The sequence below is a fragment of the Chenopodium quinoa genome, unplaced genomic scaffold (genome assembly GCF_001683475.1).
Source record: "Chenopodium quinoa cultivar QQ74 unplaced genomic scaffold, ASM168347v1, whole genome shotgun sequence".
NCBI classification, from domain to species: domain Eukaryota; kingdom Viridiplantae; phylum Streptophyta; class Magnoliopsida; order Caryophyllales; family Amaranthaceae; genus Chenopodium; species Chenopodium quinoa.
The window spans coordinates 6364887-6387387 of NW_018742205.1; the positions used below are offsets into that span (position 1 = coordinate 6364887).

A 22501-nucleotide genomic window follows, 5' to 3' on the forward strand; every position below is an offset into this window, starting at 1 on the left:
AATAGCCGAGATCTATTAGATTATCTCTTTTATATATATATATATATATATATATATATATATATATATATATATATATATATATATATATATATATATATATATTAGATTAACTTTGCAATTGTGCGGTCTCCAATAAACATTTTTTACCATGAATAACTCGGGTTGTGTATAAGTGAAAATTATAAAAAGTTGATATTTGGATTCTTTATAATAAGGGGAATCTAATAAGATCTCACATGCTAATTCATTTATATAGTATAACTCATAAAATGTGGTCAAAGTTATTTTATTTTGACCACATGAATAGTAAGTGAGTCGAACTCTCAGAAATGGCGGTAGTATATATATATATATAGAAATGGGATCATATAAGACCACATCCCTTATGTGAGAACCCTATTATATGTGAGGACTCATTATAACCGTTGGATCAATTACATCCAACGACCACAATTAATCCCGGTCAAACAAAACAATTTAATTTGAAAACAAATTCTTGCGTTTTTTCTCTCTCCTCCTCCCTCTTTCAAGCGTTCTTTTCTCTTTCCTCATTCAATTTCTCTGTTTTCTACTCTCTTTCTTTCTGCTATTCTCTCTGATTTTTCATCACTACTTCTTCAATCTTCATCAATTCTTCATCAAAGTGAGTTTATTGTTTATATTTTCGTGTTTTTCAATTCATTTTAGGTCACATTCAGTTACATTCATTGTTGATTTTTGTTTTGATTTTCGTTTGAATTTCGCTGATTTTAGCTCACATTGTTTATTAATTAGTGTCAATTCTGTTTTACTTTGTTTTTTTTTTTGTTGATTTTAGTTTGATTTTCGTTTTTTTGAGTAGTTATTAAGTTGATTTTAGTTTTATTTGAGTTTTTACCTTAATTTTTGTTTGATTTTTTGGCTTAATTTCTTCAATTGTGTTTAATTTTTCTGCTTAATTGTGTCAGTTTCTGTCAATTATTTTAGCTTAATTTTATCAGTTTGTGTTTGATTTTTTCAATTTCTTCATCAATTTTTTGAAATTTTGTGTTCAATTTTGTTATCATACATGTATTCTAAGAAGATGGCATAATTGTTTCAGCAACTCGACCTAAATTTTATTGTTCTTTAATTTGACCACAGAATCTGAAAGTTCCTGACAGACTAAGGTAGCCAAGTGTCCTTGCAAGCTCATTTGTAACTTCAATATCTGTAAGACTTTCTGAACATAGGGTTGTGTTCATATTATGTTCAAATATGTTCAATAAACTTGGAGGCATAAGGTTGAGGAATTTGGTAGGCTTTGTCATTCGCTCAGGTTTATTCTTGTAATAAATTGTCTTTGCTAAGGGAAACAATGTTGCGACACACTTTTTATGCATAGGATTCAACGTGCCTAATAGATTGCAAATGAGTCTTGTGACTATTGTATGAATAGTATTGGTTTGTAATCTATCCTTAAAAATTATAGTTTCACTTGGAATATGAAAGGGCTTTTTTCTCAGGAGTAATGTTTAGTCTAGGACTCTGGGGGGATTGGTCTATTAGTAGTTTTCTATGACAATATTAGTTGGTTAGGATTAGTGTAGAGAGGTGTAATCAGAAAATTATGGGGAGTTATTTTACAAAGCCACATGAAGGTCTAGGATATTAGCCACTTTTTGTTTAGCAAATCACATCAAATTATGATCATCTTTCATTCTCTTCTTCCTCATTTCTATAATTCAACTTTCAGATACATTAAAGCCTAGAGGTGTGCCCCTAATATGATGTTGTGTTGTTTTCCAGCTACTTCTTTATTTCACTTTAAATAGCACATATTATCATATTGGCTTCACTCTATTCACTTTGAAACGCTTAATTAAATGTAGTAACTTTTATATGAACCTATTTTCCCTGACATGACCCTCATAACAACTTTGTTGAATTTACATTTCCTCAATTTTTAAGGTGTAAAAATGTAAAGGTAAATATCTGATTCCTTGATTTACAATGATGGACAGGATATACAAGCTCGAGGTTGGTTGACATCATACTCCACCGTTTTTACTACATCCATGATGATATTGTTTCTGCTCTTGAGATAATGATAAAGCTACAGCGTGAAATTTTATTCAAATATTAAACAAGTAGCAAGTACTTTTTCGAGTTCAGTAAACTAATCTGTTGTGCTAATATTAAACATGTTTAAGCATGATTCCATCAGCCACAGATGATTTTTGTAACTTTTAAAACACTTGCTAGATGAAGCTGTTAATATTTGTTAAGATTAGTAGTATATATCATTTTCCAATTAGCAGCCTTTCTGTTTAGAGACGTGACATGTGTAAAGAGGCATTAAAGAAATCTCCTCCTGGGAAAGCTTTGGGGAACCTCATCCCTTTCTAACTCTCTCTACTATTTTCGCCAATGATGTATGAACTTTGATGAATGGTGTTCATTTTATTTTAATTTATTCATTTTAATTTGCTCATTTTATTTTGACATGAATGGCCTATGATGATTCCTAAAGGTTTCATATGAAATGGCATTGGTGTGTCTTGAGTTGCTATAAAATTTTACTTTGATGTTTTGAGGAGCTGAGAAATTTGAATTATGTGGATTTTATATTGTCGAAGGAATTTAATATGTTCTGATTATTAACAAAGGTTTGTTTTATCAAATGAGCAAATAATTTTTTGCTCATTTATCAAATGAGCATAAAATTTTTGCTCATTTATCAAATGAGAAACAATTATTTGCTCATTTAAATGAGCATTAAATAATTTTTTGTTCATTTGTCAAATGAGCAAATAATTTTTTGCTCATTTATCAAATGAACAAAAATTAAAAATGTGCAAATAATTTTTTCTCATTTATCAAATGAGCAAACTATTTAATGCTCATTTTTCAAATGAGCAAATGATTTTTGCTCATTTTGTCAAATTAGTGCTCATTTGTGAGTGTGTTTGAATGTTTTAAATACGTTAGCCTACTAGCTCAAGGGTAGAGCATTGTGCAAATGCACAAAAGATGTGGGTTCGAATCCCACGTAGGTTCATTTATGTAATGTGGAGACACAAGTTTGTAGAGTGAGCAAAAAAATGAGCAAACTACACTCAATTAGTCTAGAAACTTAGAAACCTAAAAGGGGTATATTTGGGGATATTAGAGAAAAATAATGGGTGGTTTTGAGAATTTGAGGAAGGTTTTTAATTGATATGCCATGTTTAAACATTATAATTTCAGTTGCATATCCCCTGTTACAAGATTGGAGTTCCTACTTATATTCCTCCAAGATTATCAAAATGGGGTTGCTCCAAGATTTGAGGCTCATGTAAGGGAATTAGTAGATAATATGAAAAGTACTTCACTTGAAACTGTAATAGAAGCTACTTCAGAGCTCAAGATTGCAAACCAATAGGGTTCTTTAGCATTTGAGAAACCTACAAGCAGCTTATAATGCCAGGCAGGCAGATTGTATACCTGAAATACTGCAAATGTCGTCTGTGATAACTTCTATTTATGAATTAGCTGAGGGATACATACATATTAATTTAGTTCTTCTGAGTGGTTTAATCTTCTGTGGATATATAAAGAAAAAGTATTGAACAAAGCATAGTTGAACAGAAAAGGAGAGATGATCAAGTTTTTTTTTAAGGTTTTTTTTTATATAGTTATTTATAAATACAGCCTATGTAGGATTCGAACCTACGTTATCTATGCATTTGCATAGTGCTCTACCATTTGAGCTAATAGGTTTTTGATATAAATCAACACCCTCTCATAGAAGCAGAGGAAAACAATCACATGTAGAAAGTGAAATGCCTCCATTATTACTACAAAAGCCACTATAGCTCACAAATTACCCAACACATGCTCACCCAACACAACTACTACTAGGAAGTATTATCAATTAAATTAGTAACAAGTGAATATGCACCCCATTAAACACACTTACACACACACTCTCAATAATTAGAACTGAAATCAGATTCTTAAATAAGAATGTACACGACCAGGAGCAAACACACACACTTACACATACACTCTTACAATCACACACACAGACACACACACAATAATTTCATAATCTAAAATTAGAACGGAAATCAGTTATTGAAATCAGAACTACAAGCCGAAAGATGATGGGGCAGGGGGGATAGGTTTGTGGAGGAAAGTGGAAGAAAGGAGTTTGGTTGGTGTGCAGGAAACATACCAAGAAGAAGGGGGTGGGGCTTGTGCATAGGCAAGCAGACCAAGGAACTCAATGCTCATTTGTGAAATAAGCAAACAATTCTTTGATCTTTTGTTAAATGAGCAAATAATTGAATGTTCATTTGTCCAATGAGCAAATAACTCAATGCTCATTTGTCCAATGAGCAAATAACTCAATGCTCATTTGTGAAATTAGTAACTAAGTATTTGCTCATTTGGCAAATGAGCAACTAATTATTTGCTCATTTGACAAATGAGCAACTAATTATTTGCTCATTTGACAAATGAGAAACTAACTTATTATCGTTGCTCATCACATATTATCAAAACAAGCAGCTAAAGAAACTTATACATCACATATTATCAAACCAACTTAATTCCATTTTTAGCACTAATTATACATGGCAAACATCTAATTCTACCAACCACATTCTCCTTAATCCGAGTAATCATTTGATTAGCATTAATAGTCCCTTGTTCAATTCCATGTGATAGCATTCCTCAAACAACAAATAATTACCAAGCATTTTCTAACAAGCATTTCATCAAACACCTTGTATGCACTATCAGGATATTCAAAACAAACTCATTGATAATTACCAATTGTTCAGTTAGTTGATCAATCTCTACCCTGGCAATGAAATCACCCTTAGGCCCAACCAAGTCTTCGACACCATAGTTCTTCCTCCTGCGGACCTACAAGTCCAGCTCGTCTGCAACCTCCTCGATGGTGTCAAGGATCTTGTCTACCGTCAAAATTGAAAATCTTATTGAAAATTTTAACGAAAATCCTAAATTGAGAACACTCAAAGTAAAAAAAATCGAGCAAAAATTAGAATGTCAAACTCGAATAACCAAAATTAAGAACATTCATATTAAAAATTTTCCAGAATACTAAAATCGAAATTAAAAAATGTGAAACCCAAATTTTTGTAATCAAAATCGCACAATCTTGATTTAAAATTCAAATTAAATCATAGACAACAACGAAAATCAAAATCAAATTAATAGTAAAATCGAATCTTAATAATTAATGCAATTCGAAATTTTCAGAGCAGTAAAATCGAAATTGAAAAGTTGAACAAACCTTGATAATTATCGAGCCTTCGTATTCTTTAATCGAAGTTATTCGCACTTGTGAAGAAGAAGATGAAATCAAAATTGTCAAGCCTTCAAATGGATTAATCAGTCGCCATTGATGAAGCTTCTTGGTGGAGAGAAGTCACTTAACTGGATAGAGAGAGAAGACAGTTAAGTGGTTTGTAGGAGGTTTATGTGCTTAATCACAGCCGTTCGATTTAATACAATTTAATGGCTGAGATTTGTTCTCACATATGGGATGAGTTCTCACATAGAAGTTGGTTCTCACCGGATCCCGTATATATATATATATATATATATATATATATATATATATATATATATATATATATATATATATATATATATATATATATATATATATATATATATATATATATATATATATTGATAAATTCAAGAATACGATACGCTAACCTATTATACTCTAGACTTATCAAGACTCATTAAGCATCACTTTGTCTTATGCATTATTCAATACATTTTTTGACTTTAAAGTTTTGTTTTGACAAATGTGTCCAGTGACAAATTTTGGGTTCAAAAGTTGGGAGGTAACCTTTCACCCATAAATAACAATATTTAACCATTATGTCATAATTTGAGGGTGGTCGGGCTCGGGCCCTACCCGCACGCCCAGAAATTATCAGATTTTCATATGCTATTTTTTATTTTTATTTTTTTTGGGTTAAGATACTACGGAGTATCATACATACCATAAGTCTTTAATCTGAAGCAATAGAGTGAAAGTAGCATTTTAAAATTTGGACCAGCCTTTTGATTTTTGTCATTGTCGAGGGAACATGGTAATTTTCGAGTGCATATCAGCGTATAACACCTATTGACAAACGAAGTGTATATAGGAGGGAAAAAGCGTAATTTACCAGGCATTAGAAAACTTGAATATTTCACTTAACTGTGCTAGTGGTACATTTAATTCTCCGAAAACGTACCATTGAAATCACATTGGCACAAAGTGGTACGTACGTTTTGTATATTGAATTGTACCACTAAAAAATCAATGTCATTCTATACATTTTCTAAGCACACAGGCGCTATGCGCTAATACTTATTCATAATTTTCTTATGGGCTAACACGTGGGTTATTCCCTCAATAAAAGCCAATTTACTTGATAATTCTCGGAATCTGATCGTGACATTCATTCAAGTACTGAAAATTTCCGGTGATATTGTAGTTTGTCAAGATGTGACATCATGGGATGTGAAGATTTAATGAATATTGAATTATGAAAAAGAGAGATTAACTACTCTATCACTCGAAGTTTTTGCTTTTTGACGAGTCAAATTTACCTTGGATTATTAAGAAAAATATATTAATAGTATTTTATATAAGAGAAAGTATTGGGTGCGAACTGCCGCACGCAGATGCGTGCGACAGTTTTGGTTGATATATATTACTTATTGGCTTATATGTTTCATGTGTTGGCTGATATTTTTTTTTTCCTTTTATTGGCTGATATCAGACATCATTTGGCTCATATGTTTCTTTAGTTGGTTGAAATATTTATTTTGTTGGCTGATATGTATATTTTAATTGTTGGCTAAATGTTTCATTTTGTTGGCTGATATGTTTATTTTGTTGGCTTACCTTGTTTTTGTTTGCTGATTTCATCCTTTTGTTGGCTGATATGCTTCATTTGTTGGCTGATATGTTCCTTCTATTGGCTGATAAGTACCTTTTGTTGGCTGATATATTCCACTTGTTGACTGATATGTATCTTTTGTTAGCTGATATATTCCTTTTGTTGGCTGATATGTTTTTATTAATGTCTTTAATGTTGACTGATATCAAACATCAATTGGCAGATATGTTACTTTTATTGGCTGATGTAAAAAGTATATACAAGTACAAACTATTTTTATTTCCTTCTCTCTCCTCTTTCCCCCTCTTCCTCTTCCTCTCTTTCTTTCTATCTCTTGTTAGCAGCTCCTCTGTCCCCCACTTCCTCTCTTTCTCTCTAAAATCAGCCACAATCCTCACGTGAACCCACCGCACCCACGAACCACCAAACCCACCTGGCCACCACCACCTCTACCTTAAGCCAAACCCACCGCAAATCACCAACCACCGAACCCACCAAAGCAGCCCTAGCCACCCTCACCCAGCCACCACCAGCGAAGACAACCAACCTACTCCCCAAAAACAACCACAACTCCCACTGTCCGCAATTGAGCCTCCACCAAACTCGCAGTCCCATTTTCGATTCAAAGTGTCCACCAATCAGTCACAACCAACGAATCGCAGCCGCTTCTTCGGGGAAACAATACTTCCTGTTGAAGCAGAACGTTGATGCTTTAAAAATCATTCAATTAGGATTGATGTTTGATTTATTTTGTGGGTGTTAGTGAGAATTATGAATGGAAAAAAAAAATCGAAGGAGTACAGTAAAAAGGAGGAGAGCAGAGAAGAGAGAAAGAGAAGGGAAGAGAGGATTGAGGTTGCTGCACAAACACTTGGGTGCGGCTTGCCGCACCCAAGAGTTTGTGTTTATATAATATATTGATAACATAAGACATTGGATGAGATTTTTCAAGTTTTCAACACATACATACTGTAGTTTTTAAATATGTTGATTTTATAAAGTATGAACATTAACTTTGAATTAGTGGGCTAGACACTTTGAAATGAGATTTTGACTTATGAAAATTGAATTACTAGTCTCAAAGTTGAATTGAAAGGTATATTCCTTACCAAGCACATATTATACATAGTACTGAACTGGTTAGGTTAATTATTTCTTATTCGTACGATATTAGAGAACTTTATTAAATGAAATATGTTTTGTAAGCACAAGCAAACAAAGCTAACATTATTTACGCTTTGTCTAAAAATAAGGGATTTGCATTGCACTTTGCATGCATTACCATAGGCAATGACACAGCACCTTAAAATAGATTTTAGATCTGGAACCATGCCTATTACTAAATTATAGCTGTATATTATTATGAACTTTAAATATCTAACGTAATTTACTTCAATTCTTTTCTATGTTTCTTAGCTTGCTTTGATCTCTACCATGGCTTCCTCCTTATCTCTTCAATGTTGCTTGATCTCTATCCTTTTCGGGTCTGCATTCGCTCAATTGTCTGAGAACTTCTATGTAACATCATGCCCTCAAGCAAACTCCATAATTCAATCCCAAGTTAAATTGGCGGTAGCAAAGGAGGCTCGTATGGGTGCAGCATTGTTGAGACTTCATTTCATTGATTGCCTTATTGGTGTAAGACTTTGATCTTAGGAGTTGCATTTAAATATCAATAACTTGTGTATATCATGAATTTTTTGGTGGCTCCTAATTATATTGATCCTAGAAAAAAAATTGGAAAAACAAATTACTTGTACTAGCTAAAATTCTGTGAGGTAGAGGATTATCCTAAAAATTGAAGAAATAAAGTAAGTCAATTGTCTATGCACATCCATATGTTATTCCACATCTTTTTCAAGGCATATGGGAAAGGGGGAGAATGCATGTGATAAAGAGGATGTACCAATGAATATGTAAGAAAGTTGAGGTGGAATAATTTGCCACCTTTATATATAACAATGTTCTCATCAATTCCACTTAAAAATAATATTACTAACTTGTTATTAACATTGCTTCAAAAAAAAAAAAAAGAAAAAAAAAACTTGTTATTAACAACTCTTCAAAAAAAGACAAAAAGCGTGGTATTAACAAAAAAAAAAATAAAAAAAAAAAATTAAATAAATGCATACTTCGAAGTATTTATGGGCCATCTTTGGAAATTGTTAGATGATATTAACTAGTAATTGATGATCGATTGTGTAAGTTGGTTTGACAAACTTATTAAATTAAATAATTTAACTACTCGTAGATGATAGCGTAAGTATCATATATTCATATACAATATTATTTATGAAAACCTTTGGTATAATAATTAATTGAAAATGGCAAATGGGGTTTGTTAGTGTCCTTTCAAGATGTAATTTTAAAAATATCAACAGTTTTCATTTTATTTAATTCCTAATTTTGATTAAATTAAATGCATTAATAGCCAATGGTGTGCTTTTAGGGACTTGGAAAAGGCAAGTAAAATCAATAAATTTTAAAAGACTTCATTATGAGTTAGCTTTAATTTTAATTTAAGCTTGCACCATGTGTAATATTTTCTATATCTTTGCCAAAAACAGGGATGTGATGGTTCTATTTTGCTTGACGACACTCAAAGTGCAATCGGGGAGAGGACTGCATTAGTAAATGGCAATTCAACAATAGGATTTGAAGTCATAGATGCGATCAAAGCTCGGCTAGAAAAAGCATGTCCAGGAGTGGTCTCTTGTGCAGATATCCTAGCAGTGGCTGCTCGAGACTCTGTTGTCATGGTATGATTATCATCATATAAGTCTTTTTCAATATTCCACAATTGTATTTGAACAATTTATGTTGATATTTGACTACATATACTAATTTTTCAACCAAATATTGGGTATAATTACTGTATGAGCCACTTGTCACACGTTGAGAAAAAGATAGATATAAAATGCAAAATAGACCAAGATTAACTTCAATACATGTAAATATAATGTAGAATTGTAGACTTAAATTATATACGAAGTAATTGTTATGATTTATGTTGGGTTTTTTTCCTAGCTTGGTGGACCAAGTTGGACGACGCCATTAGGAAGAAGAGATTCAACCGAAGCACATAAAGATTTGGCTGACACCTTAGTTCCTGTCTTTCTTGGAGATGTTAATACACAAATTGGAGCCTTCGCAATGAAAGGCTTTAGTAAGAATGAATTTGTGGCTTTAGCAGGTAACAAGCATTTTCCTTAGTTACCACTCTTTCATTGCTAATTGGAACAATACTCCACATCAAAAGATAAAACTTTTGGGAATCACTCTCCGAACAAATTATGTTGGGCTTTCAAGTCTCGAAATAGGGACCTTGGTTTAGGTGAAACAGATTCTTTATCAGCTGATCCAAACACTTGTTTATAACAACTTTTATTTTCAACCTCTAATCGTATTGCATGAGTTATTTCTTTTAGGCGGATAATCTAAAGTCATTTTTTTGTTCTCTCAACTCCTCATAGGTAGCCACACAGTAGGCTTAGCAAGATGTCAATTTTATAGAAAACGTGTCTATGAAGCTAAAAACATAGACCCAACCTATGCGGCGTCATTGCAAGCTAATTGCCCTAAGGAAGGAGGGGATAACAACACAGCACCAATTGACTCTACAACTCCATTTGTGTTTGATAATGCATACTTTGTCAATCTAATGAAGCAAAAAGGTCTTCTAAACTCCGATCAACAACTATACACCGGAAAAGGAGGACCCACCGACGCCATTGTTGCTAATTATAGCTCGAATCAACAAGCATTCTTCGATGATTATGCCAAAGCTGTTGTAAAAATTGGTAAAATGGAAGTTCTTACGGGTACACATGGAGAAGTTAGGACTAATTGTAGGAGGGCCAATGGTGCAACGAATTAAAATTAATGAGCTTTGGATATTAATTTTGTTTTTTGGATATAAATTTCATGCTTAAATTATTGTTAATCAATTTTTCAATTTGATCAAGTATTGATCTATACAATTTTTATATCATGTAGACTAAACAAAATACTCCGTATGACACTCATTATATCTTCTCCTCAAATTTATATCTAGCGAAATGATTAACACCCTCTTTGTTCTTAAATAAAAATCGCATTCATTCGATGCACACGTATTTTGGAGAGATGAATAAAAACAAGATAGTGATGAGGTTTGGTTGAATGGAAACAACAAAATAAAATTAAAAAAGACGTTTGTATTTTTTTTTTTCTTTTAAAAAAGATAGCTTGGACATTTTATTAAATTTACAGCAGTACGATAGGCTGGTCACGTACCTCTAAAAAATAAACCTATTTAGACCACAAACTATGTAGGTCGGCAAGCTCAGTAAGGGTTGGATCCCAAGAGACACTAATTATAATGACTCAATAAATTACTAAGCAAGAAACCAATTCATATAATGATAATTCTAATTTAAATAACTATATATAGCACAATTATTCTGAATAATAAAATAAATCAACTTATAAAAACATCTAAGATCAAGCCTTAGCATGAATATAATTAATGCATAGTCGTTCTACCCCTCACATATAGTTCAATCAACATTAGGAAAAGTAATCCCTAGAAAATACCAAAGGTCTCTCTCGAATTATCGATGGCTTTCCTAATCACAATCAAGCCTACTCTCGTGAAGAACTTCAAACCCTTAAATGATTTATTCAAACCCGACCCCGTTAAAACCCAACTCTCGTTGTGATACTAACAATCATATTCATGCATCAATCATTTTAATTGCAATTATTATTATTAGAGAATTTAAAGAATTAATTATTACATCAATCATATTTGGGTTCCTCTAAATCTTAGAATAAGAAAACTACTCACTCATAATAATAAAAACAATAACAAGAATTAAAAAAAACATAATTAAAAATCAAGGGAATTAAAGAGAATAAGAAAATACCGAATCTTGAATTACGAAAGATAAATGAAGAATCTTATGTGCATAATCTTAAAGTACAATGAATATAAAGTCTAGAGAGAAAACTAGGGTTCTAAGATAATGAATTATGAAATAATAAGGCTAGGAAGTATTTATAATAAAGCTAAAAGATAGGATAGAATAAAGAAATAAATCGGAGTAAAACCGACTATATATATTCGTCCAAGCATGGGAATGTCACACGGGACATGCCCGTGCCTAAGATCAGAAACTAAACTTCTTTCATTTCCAGCGAGACACGGGCATGTCAAATTCTGACATGGGTGTGTCGCCTTTAGTGGCACGCATCATATAGCATCATCACTCGTAAAGGCATGGGCGTGCCTTGTTGGAACTTTTTCACTCGATGGGACATGGGCATGCCCACATTCAACATGGGTGTACCTCACTTAGAACTTCAAAATCAAACCTTTTGCTTCTCTTAAAATACACTAGCATGCCATGCCCTGTGTGACATGGGTGTGCCTAGTGTAGACACCTACTTTTAGCCTCTTGTCCCGACAAGAAGTGCGATGATGTTACAAAAACCTGTTCTTCATGTTCGATCAAAGTTGAAGTGTTTATGGACTCCGAAATGCATTATGAAGTAATATATTTTAGACCAAATTATCTTATAGCCTTGTTTGATTACTAATTAGGCCAAAAACGCGCTCATACATGTTTAATCTTGATTAATAATGGACCCAAATGAGTCAAATGTAATGATTGGATCAGAAGGATCTTACATTGTTGATAACCAAGCCAATAAGGGCAATGAACCACATAATATTCGTTCAAGTCCTGAACATATAGATATCCCTTTCAAAGAGCTTTCCAACGGTATATTATAAACCCAATTCCGAGTTAAAACAAAGAAGATATCATCAAAATACTAAACCGGGCCTGAAAACCAACACCCTTGCTCTCAAACAACCAATATCTTTTGATCCATAAGATTTTAACCTAATTCTAATGGCATTAGAAAGTAAACATTCATAGATTTCCAATGATATCTCATTTACCTTAATCCAATTCGTAATCAAAAGTTATGGAAGTTTTAATAAACGCGTTTACGAATATGGCAAACCGCGCTGCGCGCAACTTTCAATATTGAGCGCGACTGCCCAGCGCGAGTCTTAAAGTTGCGCTCGGCACCCGAGCGCAACTTTGAGAGTTACGCGCGCCCTCTGACGCTGCGGTTCTAAAACCCTAAAACTAGATTCCTACACCTATAAATAGGGGGTTTTTGCTTAGACCTAAACACAACAGAAAAATCAGAAGTTAAAACCCTAAAATTTTGAAAACCCTTATCTCTCAAATTCTCTTGGTATCATGCTACTTTTCCCCTCTCTTCCCAAATACTCTTCAACACTAATTTATTCTTTTGAAGTCTTTGGAGGTACGAATAAGGAGGAAAGTCCATAAACGCCTAAAGCGGAGATCTAGCAAATTTAAACAAAGGATAATGGTTAGTATCCTAAGCACTTAGATAAATCTCTTTTCTTTTCTTATTTTAAAAAAATTTCATTAATTAATTAGTGTTGTTTTGTCGCATTAAATAAGATTAATTAATTTATTCATATAGTATTTGTTTTGGGGTTTTCTGATGTCCTGCGGGAGAGCTACAATTCCGAGACTGGAACCGGACGCCTGTACCTGCAAAATAACGGAGACTCCTGAGAGCTCCGCCTCCAACGGTCAAGTTAGTACCTGATTAAGGAGTAATTAATACAGAAATTAAAGTAATAAGGTCTCTCTAGGTGAGAGTATTTAATGTAGGTAATCTGCTTTGCTAGCGAGATCAGCCGGTTATTAGTGTGTTCCGTAAATTATTCGGTCCCTTGATTAATGAGGATTAATCGAGTATTTATAGCCTTGGGAAGCGTGCAACTCTCTAGGTTTAAGGTAAACCTAGGGCCGATCGGGCTTCTAGACTGAAATGGGCCTTGATGGCCGGTTGTCCCATTTGGCATGGGTGGACACGTGGCGTGTCTTAAGTGGTCCGTGGAGGACGCGTGGCGGAACCTGGTTGGTCCACTTGTCAAACGGCGCTTGGTGGATAAAAATCCCCTAATCATTTGCCCCTCACAGGTGGCACGCGACTGGTCACGTGTCGCCTGTGACAGGCGTCGCACGGTGACAGGCGACGGCCCGTTACAGGTGTCACCTTGCAGACGGCCGGGAGACTCTCCCGCCCAAATTTGAATTCGGAAGCGACCCTTCGCCTTCTCATTTTGCCTATAAAAGGAAGTGCTGACTTCGGTCATTTTCACATTTGAGAATTTTTGCGAGAACATTCGGACCCCTGAACTTGCTCTGACATTTTCGGACTTTTTCTGCCTACCGCCTGTTCTGACAAGCCGACTGACCCGAACTTTCAGGACTTCATCAACTGTCATCCGTTCAGGTAACTCAGTTCTCTTACTCTTAATTTTCTTTTTATTTTTTGAAATGGCACCATGGAAGCACACGACACGCCCTAAGTTAGTGATCAGCCGGTCACCGGGGACGGCTGAATCTAGGACTAGGAGTGCCGCCTGCCCTTTTCTGGACCCATCTTTGCCCTTTATACAAAGTCCGACTGAATCTGTGTCTATGCAGAACGTGATGGCCAGAACAAAAAAGACTGCTAGAATATCAAACTCAGACGGCTCCTCCCAAAGGGTACTCCTTAGCGAAACATCTGACCAGGCGCCAGATGTGGAACGAGGCGACTGTCAAGCTGACAGTTCTGAGAGAGGGACCAAGGTGTTCCCTTCTCATCTAACCGTGGACATGTCTAATTTACCTTCTGCTCCTTCTAAGGGAGAGGAGGCGGGCCCCTCTAGGAGAGGGGAGGCGTCGTCCTCTTCGGACTCGTCAGGGGACGAGTCCGATTCCAGCTCTTCTGACCATAGTTCTTCTGACTCAGAAGAGAAACATAACCGCCTACAAGAGGCGAGAAGTTCCCATGCAGTGGAGAAGGGGGATAATTGGGCAGAGCCGTCCGCCTCTTACAGAGAGGAAAACACCCCCTACTACTGCAGGGTGCCCCGGGGCCGGATCGCAACCATGCGAGACAACGTGGCGAGCTTTATTGCTAACCACAAAATGGGCCCGGAGTATTTACTGTTTGTGCCGGATCCAGAAGATACTGTCGTCTGGCCGGCTGGTACCAGCTATGGTGACGGCTGTTTTGGCTGCTATGTGGCGGCCATCAAAGCTGGTCTGCGCTTCCCATTACATCCGGCTGTTCAGCGGATTTTAGATGGGTATGATCTGGGGTTATGGCAGTTAGCCCCCAACTCTTGGGTAAACGTACTCGGCTATGTGGCCGGGTGCGAACTGAACGGGGTGGAGCCAAGTTTTGAGGCTTTCGCCCACATGAACTATCTCAGCCGGACCCCTAAGTCGGGAGGTACCGGCTGGTATCAACTAACAAGCCACAGGGGTTACCTCATGACGAGAGGTAAGGCAAACAAATGGAAGGATTGGCGGAACACCTTCCTTATTATCGAGAGTTCAGACACGGAGCTGAACAAACGTTTTAACAAGTGGAACAGGGATCCGCCTCTTCTTGCAGGCGGCCGCAACATGCCGCCTGTTCCCCCAAAGGCTAAAAGAGAGATCCTAGACAAAGGACTCTTCAAAGTAGAGACTAGGGTGAACTCTACTTCAGGGGTACGAGAGCAAGTACCCCTACACTGCGTCCCGAGCTTCAAGTGGCTCTATGATGAGTACTTCTTGGCCGCCTGTGGCCTCGGCAGTCGGTGCTCTAGAGGTAGCCGGCCTGACGAATACTCCGTTTTTTCACGCCTTGTTTACTTGGGATTTTTACTAACTTTGCTGTTTATTTCTTTCAGCCGACGCCATGAGTAAAATAACAGCATCTAAGACTGCGGCGGCCATGCTGCGGGTTTCGCTAATGAAGCAGTCGTACGCCGACTCCCCCAGCAAGGAGGCACCCTTGGTAAGCTTTGAAAACTCTTCCCCTTTAAGTTGTATTATGCATATACTAACTCTTTTTGTTTTCAGTCTGGCACTCCAAGGGCTTCTTCCTCGCAACAGCCGGACCCCAAGGCCCGGAGAACGACTGTTGCAAGCTCTCCTGGGTCTTCCAGGAAAACAGTGGCGGCTGAGAAGCAGCCGGCCACTTCTTCAAAAACCCAGGCGGGGCCGCCTAGATGTATGGACACTTGCTTGTAAAAACTCACTCTTGCTTCCTTCTTGATTAGGTCTAACTTGTTTTTCCTTCTGCTTAATGCAGCCGGCCCCCAGGGACTTGACTTGGTTGAGGTAGCCAAGTCAATGGTTAAAGTAGTTCCTCCCTCTGACAGGGAGGCGGTCAAGGGTGCCGGCACCCTTGACCTCGATGGAATTTCGGGGATCCTAGCTGAGGTATACCCTTTTGAAGTTCCAGGACGCCTGTTAACCCTTATGATTGGAAACTGACGCCTGTTTTTCTTTGTACTTAGGCCCTGCTCCGAGTCAACAGCCTTCGCAAGCCGATTGATCGGAAAAACAAAGAGGTAAAGGCCGCAAAGGCTATGGCCGCCTCCAGCTGTGATAAAGCAATGTTTCAAATTGCCCAAAATGAAGTACTGACCATTGATCTTCTTTATTATCAGGCGCAGGCGACCGCCGCTGTTCGGGCTCAGCTAGAGGCGGCCCAAAAGAAGGTTGACGAGCTGGAGGGGACCGTCACCAAATTTAAAGCCGAGCTGAAACCCCTTCGCCAGAAAATGCACTCTTACGAAGCCATGGAGAAATCTTTGGCTAACGTAAAAGAACGCCTGGTGAACCAGGAGAAGAGTCTTACCCAAGAGCTCTCGGACAAGGCCGAGCAAGAAAAACAAGAGCTCGTCCGGGAGATGGTGGAAGACTCCGCCCAAATCCAACGCATGACCTGGGAACGACTGTTCCCCAGTGCCGACTTTGCCTCATGGGAAAGAACGTACCGCCAGTGTTCGGAAATATATAATCAACAGATCCTGGCGGCTGCTGAAGAAGAGGCGATGGACGTTGCGTTGGAGGAGGAAGAGCCGGTTGTGGCGCTTGTGCCACTTGGGGGAAAGGCATCAAAAGATGATGCAGCGAAGGCCGAGTCCAGCAAGAAGAGTGCTGACCAGGCGGCTGCTGCTGATACTGAACTGCCCCCTTCTTAAGCTTTAAGTATATTTTTTCTTTTCACGGCCTGCGTGCCGTTTGCTTTGTAATTACCCGGCCAGGGGGCCGGGGTTTTGAATATTCTGCTGGTCTTTTATGGCCGGCTCATTTTAATCAAATTTTTTGTTTTTGTTCAAATTTGTCTAAGTATTTGAAATTTGCTCACTAGACAGACTGTTGTGTATGGCCGAACGTTAAGACAGGTACAAATAGTAAGTATGCCGCCTATGCCCCTGGACGACTGGTTGTCTGTTTCCAGGATAGATGATCAGTCGGCCATTTAATCAATCGGTATTCGAATTCTTTATTCAATTTGACCAAGTAAATAGAAATACCAAGTAGCCAAGGAATTTAAGTAGGAAAACAAGCGGCGGGTACCGGTTGTTTCCCTTTATTGCCAATGTTGGCCTCTAATTTGTTATTTGTTAACCTAGCAAGAGTATTGGTTGAGAGCCTTTGTTTATTAAAAACAAGTGGACGACTCGTACCTTTTAGGCTCAGTACTAAGTTTGAGTGACTATTAAGTTAACATAGGAGTTACTTAGTCTTCGTCACAATCTTGATTGAGTAGTAAAGGTATCAGGCAGCGTAGGCCGGCTAGACCCCTTGATTCACCAATGTTTGTTGGCTATTTACTCAATAGGTTATCCAGTAGGAATAGGGGTTCGAGTGCCCTTGTTTGTATAAAACAGGCGGACGACTCAAACTTTTTAGGTTCCATACCAAATTTGAAGGAGTGACTATGAGTTAACTTTGGAGTTACTCAGTCTCCGTCACTTCTGTTTGAGAAGTAGAGGTACCAGGCGGCGTAGACCGGCTAGACCCCTTGATTCGCCAATGTTTGTTGGCTATTAACTCAATAGGTACCCCCTGCATTTATCCCAAGTAATACAGGCGGTCATCTGACTCAGATGTCAACTGCTACCACTGGTTTGGTTAGTGATAGAGTTATCCTTGTCTCAAAAACGGCTACGTGGTTGCCCTTTGGGACAGTCGTATAGGTGCCGTGTAATTAGTTTATAGAACAATGTTCCACCCAAAAGGGAGCTGCTCTCTGCGACGAATTTCATCCGAATGGATGCCGCCGGACGCCTGCTATAATGTTGGGACAGGTCGGATTAGTTTTTAAAAGTTAGATCAGTTGACTAGGCGCCTGGTCTGATCATTCGGCCAGTGGCCTTGGTATGTTCTTGGTGAACGTATGTGCTAAGTAAAAGAAGGGTAGCCGCCTGTTAGTTACAGGATCGGCCAGGCCCTAAACTTTTTAGCTAAGTATTGTGAGTAAAATACTCGAGGGAGAGTAGCCGACTGTAATGGAACAGACGGCATGCCCCTGTAAAGATAAAGAGTGAAACTCAATGGAGAGTAGCCGACTGTAAAGGTACAGACGGCATGCCCCTCGTAATACAAAATTGAATAGTAAGTGCCAACTTTATTAAGTAGCTCTTTACTTTACATCATTCAAAAGAAATATTTCTTAAGGTTATCTATATTCCAAGTTCGAGGCAACGGTTGTCCGTCTGGTGTTTCCAGACGGTAGGTACCGTCCCTGACTTCCGCATAGATTCGGTAGGGTCCTTCCCAGTTGGGAGTTAGTTTGCCAGACTCGTTAGCCCTACCAACTGCTTCCATTTTTCTAAGTACAAAGTCCCCTACTTTGAGTGGACGCCTGTGCACTTTTTTGTTGTATGATCTAGTCATTCTCAGGCGGTAGATTTCATGGCGCAAAACAGCATTGCCCCTCTTTTCAGGAAGTGAGTCTAATGCCAGGCGCATAGCTTCCCAGTTTGCCTCTTCGTCATATAGCATTACTCGAAGAGTCGGCTCGTAGTGTTCTATTGGAAGAACAGCTTCTGCACCATAAGTTAGGAGGAATGGAGTTTCTCCAGTCGCCCCTTTTTCAGTCGTCCTAATGGCCCAAAGAACATGTGGTAGTTCATCTGCCCATAGGCCGCCTGCTCGTTCAATTTTTTTTCTTGAGACCGTCTGAGATGATTTTATTAAAGGCTTCTACCTGGCCGTTTGCTTGTGGACGGCCGACAGATGCAAAGTAATGTCCAATTCCTTGGTCTCCCAACCAGCTTTTGAGAACAGGCGTCTCAAATTGGGGACCATTATCAAAAACCATAGACATGGGAACCCCGAACCGAGTGATGACGTTTTTCCAAATGAATGAAATTACATCTTTCGTCTTGATTCCCTTTACAGCCTCCGCCTCTACCCATTTAGTGAAGTAGTCAACGGCAACAAGTATATACCTTCTGCCGCCTGTAGCAGGCGTATATGGACCCAGAATGTCCATGCCCCACTTAGCAAACGGTAGTGGGCTGTGAATGGTAGTGAGGTCAGTAGCCGGACGGTGAATTAATTTGCCAAACCTTTGGCACTTGTCACATTTTTTCACCATCTCCATTGCATCTGCTTCCAAAGTAGGCCAAAAGTAGCCCTGCCGCCTTGCCCTTTGAGCAAGCATCCTACCACCAATATGGGAAGCACAGAAACCAGAGTGAAGATCATCTAGTATCTCTCGTCCCTTTTCAGGAGTAACACACTTTAAGAAGGGTTGAAGGTGCCCCCTCTTGTGCAGTTCCCCCTGTATCATTTCAAAACAGGAGGCTCGTTTTTTCAGTGATGCCGCCTGTTGAGGATCATCCGGCAGTGTACCGTTTGTCAGATATGCCCTGATTGAATCCATCCAGGTTGAGCTTCTGTCTAGAATTCCAATAGGATTTTCCTCGATGCTTCTCTTCTCCATTACTTCCCAAAACACAGTTCGAGGAGTATCGGAGGAGGCGGATGATGCTAATTTCGAGAGTGCATCTGCCTGGTTGTTTTCTGATCTCGGTACTTGGATCAGATGGAAATCCTCAAGGGAGCCGACTGCTTGTCGGACCGCCTGTAAATATTTGATCATGGCCGGATGTGTTGCTTCGTATTCGCCATTGTACTGACTCACTATCAGTTGTGAATCAGAACAGGCGTCTATTTTCCTTGCCCCGGCCGCCTTACACATGCGGATCCCGGCTAGTAAAGCTTCATATTCTGCCTCATTGTTTGAAGCCTGGAAACTGAAGCGTAGAGCATACTCGAACCTGTCGCCCTCTGGAGATTGACATACGACGCCTGCTCCACAACCGTTTGAAGTAGAGCTTCCGTCCACATATACCTTCCAGACTTGGTCTGGAACTTGAGAGTCAGGAGGACGAGTCATCTCTACAATAAAGTCAGCAAAGGCTTGCCCCTTCACTGCTTTTCTAGGCTCGAAAGTAACTTCGAGACTCTGCATTTCTATGGCCCATTTGATCATTCGTCCGGAGGACTCCATGGTGGTAAGGGGCCGTTTGATCGGTTGGTCGGTATACACGACGACTGCATGTGCCAGAAAGTAGGGCTTCAATTTTTTAACAGCCATGAAGAGTGCAAGACCAAATTTCTCCACTAGGGGATACCTCAACTCGGCATTTTTCAGTACGTGACTGACAAAGTAGACCGGAAGTTGACAGCCGTCCCTTTCAGCAAGGAGCACCGCGCTTAACGCATGATCAGAGACGGCCAGGTACATGTAGAGATTTTCTTTGGGCAAAGGGCTGACCAGCCTTGGCAAGGAATGCAAGTGAACCTTTAATTTCTGGAAGGCGGCCTCAGCATCCGGCCCCCATTCAAACCTTGCCTTTTTCTTAATTGCCTGGAAAAAGTATAGGCATTTGTCGCCTGATCGGCTTAGAAATCTTCCCAAGGCCGCCAGACAACCTGTTAACTTCTGAACCTCTCGGACGGTACGAGGCGACTGCATGTCAATGACCGCCTGTACCTTCTCAGGGTTCGCCTCTATTCCTCTCTGGTTGATAAGGAATCCGAGAAATTTCCCAGACTCAACTCCAAATACACATTTCTTGGGATTGAGCATGACATGGTGCCGCCTGAGTGTGGCGAAAGTTTCTCGGAGGTCCGTCAGATGATCTTTCTGAAGTTTAGTCTTAACAATCATATCATCAATGTATGCCTCGACGTTTCTCCCAATCTGATCAAAGAACACTGTGTTTATCATTCGTTGGAATGTAGCCGGGGCATTCTTAAGACCAAACGGCATGACCGTATAACAGTATAATCCCTGATCAGTGACGAAGGCCGTCTTCTCCTGATCTTTCTCCCACAAAGGAATTTGATGAAAACCAGAATAGGCGTCCATAAAACTCATCAAGGCATGGCCGGCTGTTGAGTCGACCAGGTTATCAATTTTGGGCAGAGGGTAACTGTCTTTGGGGCACGCCTTGTTCAAGTCTGTGTAGTCTACACACATTCGCCAGGTGCCATTCGGCTTTTTAACAAGTACCACATTTGCAACCCAATCTGGGAAGTAACATTGCCGAATGAACCCTGCATCAAGTAATTTTTTGACTTCGGCGGCGGCCGCCTGACCTCTTTCTTCACCATGGTTCCGCTTCTTTTGCCGTACCGGCTTCTTTTTTGGATCCACAGCGAGTTTGTGTACTGCCAGATCAGGACTAACGCCTGGCATTTCATGGACTTCAAATGCAAAGATGTCCTTGTATTCTTTCAACAGGTTGTGAAAGTCATCACCAAGGTTTCTCAGAGCAGTCGTCCCAACTTTGACTGTTCGGTCAGGGCGGGAGTCGTCTAATATCAGATCCGTATGCTCACCAGCCGGCTGAGGGCGGAACTCATCCGGCCGGTCCTCTGCCAATGATTGCTATTTTCTTGCCTTTCTGGCGGACTCTGTTTGGGACGCCTTTCTTTTTCTGTCGCCTGTTTCTTGAACAGGCGCACTTTCCTTGACATTGTCAAGGTCTGTTTTTTCTCCACTTGACCCAGTGGCCTTAGCAGTGGGTTTGACATCCGAGAGATAGCACTCTCGGGCCATCCTCTGATCTCCCCTTAGGGAGCCGACTGTTCCATTGTCCCTTTCAAACTTAAGCAGCATAAGTGACGGGATTATAACAGCCTTGGCACTATTCAGGGTTGGGCGACCCAGAATCATGTTGTAGGCAGAGAGTTCCTCTACAACTAGGAATCGGATTACCATGTGTCGTCCTTCCCCTTTTTCGCCCAGGCGGACGGGTAGATCAACTCGTCCCAGTGGGTGGACGACTCCTCCTCCAAACCCTATTAAAGGGTGGGAGGCCGGATGTATGCAGTCCGTCTGATATTTCAGTTTTGACAGACATTTGCTGCTGATGAGATCTGAAGAGCTCCCAGTATCTATGAGGATTCGACCAACTCTCTGGTTGGCCACTTTACATTCAATAACGAGAGGGTCGTCATGCGGCCCCCTTATTCCTCCTAGATCCTCTTCAGTGATGACAATCTCAGGAAATGTATATTTGGACGGTCGTTCTTGGTGAACGGAATTTACATCTAACCGCCTTATATTATCTTTGTTGCCCCTAATAGTGGGGCCGCCTCCTGAGAAGCCGCCTGCAATGGTGTAGACGACTGCATCATCTGTATCGGAACTGTCGGCCTGTTGATTCTTTTTGGCCGACTGCTTTTTTGAGGAAGTATTCCCCGTAGATTTCTTGACATAAGTGT

At 39.1% G+C, this 22501-nt stretch overlaps 1 protein-coding gene across 1 annotated transcript; it reads left to right on the forward strand.

The window, feature by feature from the left end:
* The first annotated feature begins 8272 nt into the window (after nucleotides 1-8272).
* LOC110730843 (cationic peroxidase 1-like) lies at nucleotides 8273-10945 on the forward strand. Its single transcript, XM_021910675.1, has 4 exons — nucleotides 8273-8519; nucleotides 9449-9640; nucleotides 9909-10074; nucleotides 10355-10945. The coding sequence occupies exons 1-4, from the start codon at nucleotides 8316-8318 to the stop codon at nucleotides 10756-10758; spliced, it is 966 nt and encodes a 321-aa protein (XP_021766367.1). The 5' UTR covers nucleotides 8273-8315; the 3' UTR covers nucleotides 10759-10945.
* Nucleotides 10946-22501: the final 11556 nt, after the last annotated feature.

Coding starts and splice junctions, on each gene's coding strand:
- LOC110730843 (XM_021910675.1), top strand. CDS start 8,316: ATGGCTTCCTCCTTATCTCTTCAATGTTGCTTGATCTCTATCCTTTTC. Junction 8,520..9,448: donor TCATTGATTGCCTTATTGGT/GTAAGACTTTGA, acceptor TGCCAAAAACAG/GGATGTGATGGTTCTATTTT. Junction 10,075..10,354: donor TGAATTTGTGGCTTTAGCAG/GTAACAAGCATT, acceptor AACTCCTCATAG/GTAGCCACACAGTAGGCTTA.